At 37.2% G+C, this 11,428-nt stretch overlaps 1 protein-coding gene across 8 annotated transcripts in view; it reads left to right on the forward strand.

Annotated features, from left to right (window-relative positions):
- Positions 1–6,356, forward strand: part of hdac4 (histone deacetylase 4) — an 82,186-nt gene extending 75,830 nt beyond the window's left edge. For all 8 annotated transcript variants that reach the window (XM_015391998.1, XM_015391994.1, XM_015391995.1 and 5 more), the window contains 6 exons: positions 2,235–2,332; positions 2,601–2,719; positions 2,942–3,075; positions 3,277–3,361; positions 3,697–3,841; positions 5,139–6,356. In XM_015391998.1, the coding sequence (XP_015247484.1) occupies positions 2,235–2,332; positions 2,601–2,719; positions 2,942–3,075; positions 3,277–3,361; positions 3,697–3,841; positions 5,139–5,178 (621 nt within the window). In that variant the 3' untranslated portion in view covers positions 5,179–6,356. The remainder of the gene's footprint in view (positions 1–2,234; positions 2,333–2,600; positions 2,720–2,941; positions 3,076–3,276; positions 3,362–3,696; positions 3,842–5,138) is intronic.
- Positions 6,357–11,428: the final 5,072 nt, after the last annotated feature.

Raw genomic sequence — 11,428 nt, forward strand, 5'->3', positions numbered from 1 at the left:
AATATATATATATATATATATATATATATATATATATATATATTGTGATTTTGTGATTTGACTCTAGACCTGCTGATTAAACACATTTAGAGCGTCAAACATTACATAACTTTAAAGAAAACCTTTATTTGACAAATATCTACTACACAGTTATGTAAAAAAAACATTTTTTTCCTACTTAAAAAAATAACAAAAATATGTGGGTTTTTTTTTTCATTTACAGTTAATTTATTGTGTGAATTGAAGAAAAAAAATCTTCATCACATGGTGTGGCACTTCCTGGGAAAAGTTTCCAGGGTCATGACCTGTTTATAAAATCCGTTTTCAAAGAAAATGTGTAACAAATACTCAAAACTGGCTGCTAGAAAGTTATGTTATCTCACTTAGCAAAATAAGGTTTATAAAAATATTTTTGTTCTAATTAGAGTTAATTTTGGGGGGAAATTCGGTGCAATTAGTCAGTGAAGTAAATGCTAAAACTAGTGGCAGCTGGTGGAGTTTTCTCCAGGGGGGCTATAAATTCAAAATGGACGTATACCAAAAACCATTAAATCACATACTAAGTTATCACACCAGTATATTTATATGAATGCCAACAAAAAAAAAAATTATAAAAACACATTATAAAACAAAACATAATTTCATGTACAGGTTTACCTTTTGTACATAAATCTTCCCGCCACTTGACCTGTGAATCACCTGCAACACGTCTGCTCTGTGGCGGGAGGTAGTGAGCAAATACTCTTCCTGTCAGCTCGGGGAGAACCAGAGCTGCACCCGAGCTCTCCTATCCTGTATTGCAGAGGAGGTACTGCATATGTACAACTTTTAACGAGAGTCAATAAGCAAAAGTTTTGCTCCCTAGGACGGAAATACGTCACCAATCAGTACTAGTCATTAAAGATTAAATATGTATCTTGCGCATCTAAAAAATACATATTAATAGATTTTGAAATATTTTAAATGTTCATTTAAAATTAATTTATAAAAACAAAATATATATATATTTTTTATATCTTAATCAGTGTCATTGGGTGGGTAGGGAACGTAGCGCCCTCTATTGGCCATCTGCCACTGGCTAAAACATGCATTTCCTAGTATATCTATTGTTAAAAATACTAGCTTTCTCTTCATTATTTTAGCCGAATTGATGAAGAGCCATTGTGGAGTTCATAAGGAGCCACCTGTAGCTACAGAGCCATAGGTTGAAGACCCTTCTAAAAATCTGTATTCCACTAAAAGGCTGTGTGTCGACCCATTTTCAGTTTTCTGCTGAAGTAGTGCTAAAAGTTCAAACCTGACATAACCAGCTAAACTTAAACCATGGATAATGGCCATAAGTTGTTGAAGCACAAATATGTATTGACTTTTATTGCTGTGTTGCATTGAAACAAAAAAAAAAAAACTTAAAATGTATTTGATGTTTTTCTTCTTTTTTATTTATTTATTTATTTTTTTTTTTTTTATCGTAGATCAATTTTTCTCTTCCTTTGTCCTAAATGGGAAAAACAGGAAAACACTGCATTTGATCCGGGCCGATTTGGGCAAATTTTTACATGCCAAGAAAACAGCCACTCATCTAAAATTGACCAGATCTGTACACTGCAAAAACAATCTAAAATGTGTCGAAATGTCTTAAAATAAGTTTTTTCTCCTTAATTTGAGTAGCTGAATAAAACAGTCTGCCAATGAAATGAATAGTTTTACCCTTGAAGTAATATAATTTGATTTAAGCAGTTGTTCTTTCTTATTCTAAATGTAAATTGTCTCATTTCATTTGCAGTATCTCACTTACTTGCTTAATTCAAGAAGAAATGCACACATTTTAATAAAAACTGCATTAGATTACATTTTTTGCAGTGCAGTCTTCCCCATCCTTTCAATCTGGTTATGAAGTTCGCTAAACTCTACTTAGTATTTAACTTGAGCTGCTCCCTTGGCCTTTATGATTCTGTTGGATCTGTAATGCTGAGGGCCTACCGTATTTCCTTTCCAAAGGTCCTGATATCTGATTCAGAATAAATGCTATCATAAACCTCTGTTTAAAGCCAGATCCTACTGAATAAGAATTGGTGGCCTTTACTTGAAAACTAAAAAATAGTCCTTTTTCTCTGGGCTTTGTGGCAAGACAATCATCCACTCCAATGGCACACTCTGCACAGACACATCATCAGCCTTCAGCTGACATTAGAATAACTGTAGTTATAAATGTTTCTGCTTTCTTCTCTGTTTAGGTCGGCAGTGGTCCTGGGGTGGGGTTTAACGTGAACGTGGCCTTTACTGGTGGCCTGGACCCCCCCATGGGAGACGCAGAGTACCTGGCTGCCTTCAGGTAACGTTTAAACAAAAGCTAATGAATGGATTTGTATTGCATTATAATTAGGTGGGCTCTATCATTAAATTATATTCCAGTATTTACCATAACAAAATGTATTTAGTTTAACATAAGCTCTATCAAAGAGGTACCTCCCTGCCAAAATAAAATACTTCTTCCTTTACTGCCATTGATAATCCTGAACTGCTTTCTGTTTCGATTGTTGATCTGATTCATGCTAAAGAAGGAGCTGTTAAAACAGATAACCTTCCCTCCCTGCTCGCAGGTCAGTGGTGATGCCAATAGCTGACGAATTCGCTCCGGACATCGTGCTTGTCTCCTCTGGCTTCGACGCCGTGGAGGGACACCCCCCACCGCTGGGCGGCTACACCCTGACTTCCAAATGTGAGCAAAAAAGATTATCTGAGGAGTCTTTTTTTGTTTTTTATCTCACACACCAGCTGGACTATCAACACGACCTACTGAGCGATTACTCACAGCTGCAGTTGAAATAAAACTAAGTCCAATCAGGCGTCTAAAAAGAATTTATGGGGTGAAAATAGAACAAAATGTTAAAGGAATCATAATTTATGAGTGAGGAATTTAACTAGCTGGTTGTGCACTCAGGTTTTGGGCATCTGACCAGGCAGTTGATGACCCTCGCTGGAGGCCGGGTCGTGCTGGCGTTGGAGGGAGGACACGACCTCACCGCTATCTGCGACGCCTCGGAGGCCTGCGTAGCCGCCCTGCTCGGCCAAGAGGTGAGACATTCACTCTGACCCAGATTTAGTTTTTAAAACCTGTCTGTCTTGATGGATTGAAAGGAAATCACAAACATTTCAGAAATAACTGCTGGGAGTTTGCTTTTCATTTCCAGTGTGACCCTGTTGGGAACTGTACGGCTGGATGAAGCACGCTACCAGCTCATGTTTACATTCTCTGTGTGTTTTTGTCGCATGCAGCTGGATCCCCTTCCAAAGGCCGTCCTGGAGCAGAGGCCCAACCCCAACGCTGTGTGCTCTCTGGAGAAAGTTATAGAGACTCATAGTGAGTTTGCCCTGAGCTGCATTAACACACAGATGTTCCCTGAATGAATAACAGGGAGGACTCAGACGGTTCTCTGCTGCTGAGATACACAGTTCCCACACTCTATAGAGTTACAAACAAAAGATATGACATTTTTTGTTAGGATTTACAAGGTTCAGGTCAGAGATTGTGGAAAAACATTTGTGTCTTCAAATCCTATCCCTTTAATTATCCATCCATCCACTCTGTCTTTTGCAAATGTGATGTTTCCATATTTCTGACTGCATATTTAAATCATAGATGTAATCAATAATCTTTTTTGTTTTTCTTAATCCGTCTCTCTTTCCCTTTTAAAGGTAAATACTGGCGCTCAGTGCATCGCTACTCATCGAGGCTGGGCCTTTCTCTACTGGAGGCCAAGCGAGGTGACTCGGAGGAGGCTGAGGCCGTCAGCGCCATGGCATCTCTGTCCGTTGCAAACAGCAACGCGATGGAGCAAAGGTAAAGTAGCCCAGATCACTTAAGAACTCTATAGAAAATGTTACAGAAAAATAAAACCCTGCAATTATGTTTAATTTTTGCTTTGAAATTACATGATTGCATGATTATATTCGTCCTGTTGGTATTTAATCAGTAGCATTTGATTAAGGGTTTTTTCAGCCAAACCTTTAATGCAGACATCCTCCTCTGCAATGATTGTGCAAAAGCTTTCAAATGTCATGTTTTATTAATATAATGTTATCTTATACTCAAAAAAGGGGGTTGAAATACACTCTTTAAATAAAATTTACTGAAATTTATCCAAAGGCAAAATAGTTTTTGATTTAAAAAGATACAATTTCTTGCAGTTGTTTGCACTCTTAATATTTCCTATAAAAAGAAAATAGGACATTTTAATGATGGATTAAAACATCAGCCATATGTGACTAGTGCCAGATTGTAAAAATCAAGGAAATAATTTCTGGAAAACCTGTCTGACAACGTTAACTAGGCTATAAGATTTAAAAAAGTAAAACATTGCGTCTTTATCTAAAGAAATTCTAGAATTAATTGTAAGCTGATAAGGTTAACATTAGCATTTATTGGTTTTTGGGTCTTATCTTGTCCAAGCATTGAAGAAGAGGCTGTAATTCTCCTAAAAAAAAAAATGAAAATAAAAAAATAATATATATGACTGTTGATTGTTGTGCTAAAATGTTTTGTTGTGGCACATAAAGAACATGTCATCATCTGCATATAGGCGTGGCAAATGATTTAACCAGTGCTTTCTTGTCCAAGTACAGCAGTAGAAGATATAATTCTCCTAAAAAAATACGTTTGTTACGGGGAAAAATGTTTGCCTGTGTATAGAATTAAAGAAGAGTATGAGATCATCCGTATATAGGCGTAAGTGATGACTTAACCAGTGATATATGTATTATATATATGTATATATGCGTGTAAATATAAACTTTAGGACAACTAAAGCTTCCTCTGCCCGTGGTTATGTCATCAGTTACGCCTATATGCAGATGATCGTTTGTTCTTCATTAATTCTAAGCTAAAATGTGACGGATTATTGTCATCAGTAAAACATCTTACATGGTATATAAAGAACAGTAGATCATCTGCATATAAGAGTAGCTGATGACTTAACCGCCGTTTTCTTGTCCAAATCAGGCAGATGAAGCTGTATCAGAAGGTTATGGGAAACATTTTTAGATCTTTGCCTGTATATAAGGTTAATGAGGAAGATGAGATCATCCGCATATAAGCGTAGCTGCTGATTTAACCAGAGTTGTTTTTCCTTTCGCAACAGGACAGAGGAGGAGCCCATGGAGGAGGAGGCTCCACTGTAACTGAGGCAGGCGTGAGGGTGTCGCAGTGTTGCCATTGACCTCTCCGGAGAAGAGCCTCAACTGACCCCTTCATTTAGTCCCCCCAACCTCCACTCACCACGTCAGTCACCTTGATTGGCGGCCCCTCGGTCTAAAAACGAGGGAGAGGGGACGGGCTTAGCCTCAGAGTAGGGAGCCAATCAGAAGACAGAGGACTGAACTTGGGGGTGAAAAAAAAATAACAAAACTTAACGACGTTGCTAAGCAGCAGTCGTTCGGAGACATTCATTGTTTTTTTTTTTCTGTCAGTCTTTGCACCTTCGCGTTAGCCCGCAGCAGCTGAGTGTGCGAACACAGCAGCCGGCAGGTCTGTATGCAGCCGGGAAAGGGTGGAATCTGGTCACAGAAAGGAAGATGCGCTGAAATAACCGGTGCTTGACGCTAAAGCCCCCTCTGACCGCATTCAGTGGAGACACCAGGGACAGTGGACATTCCCTGCTGCCCTAAAGCAGCTTGGGTACCTTTTCTCTTCTCTTAACTTCAGTTCCCTCTAAACGGGGAACGCCGCGGCATCCGGGTGGATTCTTTTTTTTATTTTTAAACGTGCCGCGCTCACTGTGGATTCCTGTGATGCCGTAGTTCAAGGAGGCTTTCGCAAAGATTTCGACGGCTAAGACTGGCGCCACGCTGGAGAGGCCTGCCGTCGAAAGCTGATGAGTAAGAGGAGTGCCTTGGAGAGGGTCCGCCTGTTTTCAGGATTGTTCAGGAAAAAGGTTGCCTTAACTTTAACCATTTTTCTCACCGAGGAATTGGAGGAAGCAGACGGGGGAAGAAGGGGAATGACTAAAAAATCTAACAATCTTTCAGCATGTTTACTTAGAAAGTAATGGAGACAGCGTTTATGTCTCTCATGGCTTCTCTTGAAGAGTTACTTTACTTTTTGATGGATCTATTTTTCTGTACAAAAGTTTTTAAAAAAAAAGATAGAGAAAGATCGGTTTGTAAAAGGTAGTTGCCAGCTTCTTTAGACAAAAGGTGCAAACACTGAGAAAGGAATCAGACCGCCTACTCTCAAAACAGTTTAGCCTTTGATGTAGCCTCCCTTTAAGAGTCATCGCTTTTTGCAGATAAATCGCAGAGCATGCATCTAAGCAGATTTAACGAATGTTGTCCAAAAGAGAAAGCAGAGCAAAAAAAAAGCCAAAGCATGAGTTTGCATTTTTACAGTTTCACTCCTCTTGGCTGGAGGGGGGTGAGTCAACAAACACTTGATATATTTGGCCTTTAACCCTCTATGGTATGCATTATAAGGCCAGTAAGGAAAAAACTCTGCAGCTTTTTTGTCTCCAAATAGACAATAAACCATTTAAGGATATGTGACAAGTTCTTTTAAATCTCTTTTTAAGGATTTCTTAACCACATTGCCTCACAGTGGGACAGCCCATCACGGTAATTTGTGAAAAGCAATCATAATTTAGTTTATTTAAGAAAATTTTATTTATTAGAGCTTTCAACCATTACAAAACAGAATGGGACCTCGGATAAAATAAATGTCAGAACGTTTTAACCCTCTCAGGCTCAAATTAAGTTGTTGTTGCAGGAAAAATCTGATATTTGGAGAAAATGATCATATGGGGTAGTAATATACAATTCAGATTTTTTTTTTTTTGAGAGAGAGAGACCTTCACATGCAATGAATTCTGGGATGTTGCAGATTTGCAACAGTGGCCCGGAGTAGTAAATTAACACTGAAGACTGAATATGATATGAACGTTAACTTTATTTGAATGTCACAAACAAAAAATCAACAGAACAAAATTCGAAAAAAAAACTTTTTTCTCAAACTTTTTTTCCACCGACATCTCAAAACCTCTTGAGAAGGCCGTTTCTGTTAAACTGTTGCTCAAAATATAGGCAAACTAATAGATAAAGCATGTAGCATCAATTGGTACCTGTTTGGGCACACGTTGCGAATTTACAACATTGAAATCGAGGTGCCTCTGGTGAAAAACCCAGAGGAGATAAAATCTACTAATTGGCATGTGTCATATCTATACACATTCATGATTCATCTTATGTAGTATTGATTTCAAAATAATGGACATTGGTAGTGATACTTACATGAAATTAGTGCTTAGAAAATCTGTTTCAGTGACACCAAGAACTCAGCCATGTTGAAAGTGAGTCAGCAGTGCTATCTGGTGAGCTGGAGAGAAACTGTTTGTTGCAAATGCACAACTAAGTCCTTCTGTTGTACTTGTGAGTAACAAAAGCTCTTAAAATATGGATGTGGAGTAATTAGCTAAGTGGCATTTAGCTGTTGCAAATCTGCAACATCTGCCTGGAGAGGGTTAAAAGGCTGTTTATTACTACACAAAAACATGTATCTTAGTCACCTTTATTGATTTGAAACGGACAAAGCTATGGACAACTCATAGATAAAGCTCCTGCTCCACCCCTTCTTATGCCGCCCTGAGCAACCGCCTATTTCAAAAGCCGCCACAGAGTTTTGGAGTTCTAATCGGCCAAAATGGTATCATAGAGGGTAAAAAAAAATACCCAGTTTGTTTACTGATTTAATCCCCCTCAGATCAGGTTAGCATTTCTTTACACATGCTAATCGAACGGTTGGCAACTACCTTAGCGCGAGCTTCACATCAGTCGTGTATATTTAATTGAATATATTTTGACAGTAATCCAAGTATTGTCAGTTTGTATCTACGTGTATGAGTTCCCACGTCGGGTCGTTCATTTACGGTATCAAACGTGTTTGGTTGAGCGTGTCCAGTTTTTATTTTGTATCGTACAAGATTATTTTTCTAACGTTCCGTTTTTCATTCATAGATTTGGTTCTGTGTTTTGTTTTTTTTATCCATTTTTTTCTGGATAGATATAGGGCTGCATTCATGTACTTTTCTAGTGCTGTTGTCGTTTATTCTTTCTTGTATTTATGGAAAAACAAGGAGCAACACTTTCTTTCTTTCTTTCTTTCTACGGCTCCCGAAGCCTTTTCAGCATTTTCATCAACTATGTATTTATAACATGTACTGTTTATAGGAGATTTGTATATGGAAACTTTATAAATGTACTCTTACCTAATGACAGCTATGATATTGTGAGCAAAAAACAAGTACGGTGTATAAACAGCGTATTTAACTCGTCATTGACTGCACTGTTTTTCAAGCGGCCCTCCACCGTATCGCTGCATAACAACTGCAGTGGAATTCATCACTTTGTTGCCTGATTGGTTCATCCTCCTCCTGCGCACGGACGACCTTCGTTTTAACTATCGACTGTGATCATGTTGTCCGTGAAGAGGTTTCGAGGCCGTTTTTACGTAGCTGGCTGAGCTACCTGCAGCGAAAAGCGGCCGTGAAGGACAAACCAACTTACTACAGTTTAAGCCAGATGTTTACATACACTGGATAAAAGGACTAAGCATCAATTTTTTCACTCTGACATTCATTCAGACATTTTATTTTTCCTCTTTCAGTCAAATTAGGCAGACTAACATTTTTTTTTATTTGCTAAATGCCAGAATTATAGATTTATTTTTAAGAATTCAAAATACCAATATGTAAAGGGTTTGAATTGGATGAAACATTCTGATTTTCCTCCTCCGGCTTTAGTTTTTTTACTCAATCCTCCCATTAAAATGGGTGTAAAGGGTTCAGGTTTGTGACCGGAACTGAGTTAAGGGCCTTGAGGTCACCTCTTTGTTACACTTACTTTATTTTCCACCATAATTTGGGTCATTATCAATTTAAAAATCCTATTTTCTTTAAGCTTTGGCTCCTGTTTTATCATAACACTAGAGTCCCGCCCCCATGCTTTACAGTTGGTTTAGCTTTTTTAAGCATCCAGTCTCCCCATTTTCATCAGATCACAAGACTAGTTTAAGTTTCTAGTCTTAAGAATTTAGTCTTAAGAATCTAAATTCTTATTTTCAGTATTTTCTACTTGTTCTTTATCATTTCTATTTGGGCATTAAAAAATAAAAATATGATTAAATGCAGTTACTGCAAGATGTTTGGTGATATAAATCATAATTCGTTACGTAACATGTGTCCCGAAGAAGCTAAATTTAAATGTTTATATTCTTCAAGACTATTACTCATGATTGTGGGGCTATGATGGCACAGCCATATAGTTACCTTAGAAAGACTGCGAAGAGGTAATGTTTTTCTTAATTTCTAATCATCACTTTTATTGCTGTCACTTTATTATCAACCAAGATCGTGATAAGATTTGAAGAACATATATCAACCAGCCCTACGAAAAAACATGTCTCCAAAGTTAGGCTCCTTTGTCCCATTTGTAAACTCTTCTAAAAATCTTTTTAAGTTGCTTCGGAAATATTGGCTTCTTCCTTGCAGAGCGGCCTTTCAGGAAATGTCTTATTTTACCTTATAATAGTCCCCAAAGGTCATCCATAAGCAGTTTTTTTAGGCTTGTCTTCAAATACATACAGTTGTACCTCCATTAAGCTCTATGTTATAATTTAACCAATCAGAAGTTTGTATATCTATGGACTCTGCTTTAAAGTAATCTTTTTTTTTTTTTGTTGGGGTATGCAAAAGTCTTAAAGAAAGTAATACAAAAATATATATATTTTTTGGCATTTAGCAAATAAAATACATTTCTTATTCTGTCTAGTTTATGAAAAACTGGTTTCAACTGTACATTAAAGACGCCCATCATATTTAAGTTGATATCATTTTATAAACCTGTAAGATCTGAAATTGAGTTATATTTTAGAACCTGAAAAAAACAAACATTCCACTTATTTTTTTATTTGGCTTCTCAATGTAGAAACATGTTGGTTTCTTTATTCTTTTTGTTTTGTTTTTGCTGTCTGCTCGCACCAACTTTAACTCTTTGCATGGTTTGTGAGTCAGCATGCCTGCTTGTCTATGTAATGGAGAAAAAAAAAAAAGAAAATTGTATTTGCACAACAGAAGAAGAACGAACACTGGAGGACTTTCAAATGAAACCTCCCAGGAGTAGGCCGGGGAGGCTTTCTTAAACCTCCGCTGGTCAAATGATTTACAAAGACTTTGACGCTGAGAAATTTGATATTTTTAACACAATTCAGCACTTACGAACTGCGTTTTCTGGAGACGTGCTCTGCCAAACTTCTTCAATTTCACACCTTCAAGAAAGGACTCCCAAAGAATGTTCCTGTTTTCAAGTTTTTCTTTTTTTCCCCCTCCACAAATGACAGATATTGTTTGGAAAGCAGTTTGAGAAAACAAAGGGCATCGTCATTTGATTGTCACACCCACCTCGGCCAGTTCTTTATATAGACATATATATATAAACCACTGTGGCTCAAGAGTAAATCTTGGTTTACATGTAAATTGATGGAAAGAAATGTTATTTTTTGTTTGTCTCTATTGATGAAAAATGTTCTCTTTCTTTGGGACCTACGCTTTAGACATTTCATCTCTGACATCATCTATAGAATATATTTCTGAAAATTATGAACGTCTCCTGTGTTTTTTCTTCTTTTTGTTCAGTGTTCAGTTGTTCAGGTACCAAAAAAATGTGTGGTTGGGCAACACTTAGTTATTTCATGAATGCTAAAACATTGGTAAAGAGGTGTCTGAGCAGAATCAATTTAAAGAGATATGCTACCATTATCTTGTTCCCCCTGTTTAGCCCAAAGTCCACTTCTGACTTTACTTGGGACGACTCCAGTAGATCCTTAAGTTTCTGATCTTTTTTTTTTTTTGCATCTGATAACATGGGGGAAAAGAAAAAAACAAACTTTCCTGCACATGACAGTAATGGAGCCTCAGCTTAAAAAAAAAGCGACATTGGAGACTCAGAGAAATGTTTCTGAGTGGAAAATCTAATCACAAACCCCTGAATCACGAGTCTGCATGCAGGATTTAAGCAAAGAGCCATTGGTCAGGTGACATTCCCTCTGACATTTTACAGGGACACATTATATGGTCTTCAAAGATGATCTAAACTCTCAGAAAAAAAAATAATAATAACATTTTGCTTACTTTATGATTAAAAAAAAGTTGGTTTTACGAAAACTTACTATCACTTTTGAAGACCGTAGTTCCAAAATATTCCAACACAAAAGTTGAGTGTTTAAACAGTTTCGAAACAATTTCCAATTGCTTATTACACAGATTTCAGGAATATATGGTAAGCTATTTATTCACATAAACTCTTGTTTATTGACATTTCACATACCTCAGATACCATTGGCTTAATGGATATGGAAATATGTTTTGGTTTTTATGAATTTATTTAA

This window comes from Cyprinodon variegatus, unplaced genomic scaffold (assembly GCF_000732505.1).
Source record: "Cyprinodon variegatus isolate N-32 unplaced genomic scaffold, C_variegatus-1.0 Scaffold568, whole genome shotgun sequence".
NCBI classification, from domain to species: domain Eukaryota; kingdom Metazoa; phylum Chordata; class Actinopteri; order Cyprinodontiformes; family Cyprinodontidae; genus Cyprinodon; species Cyprinodon variegatus.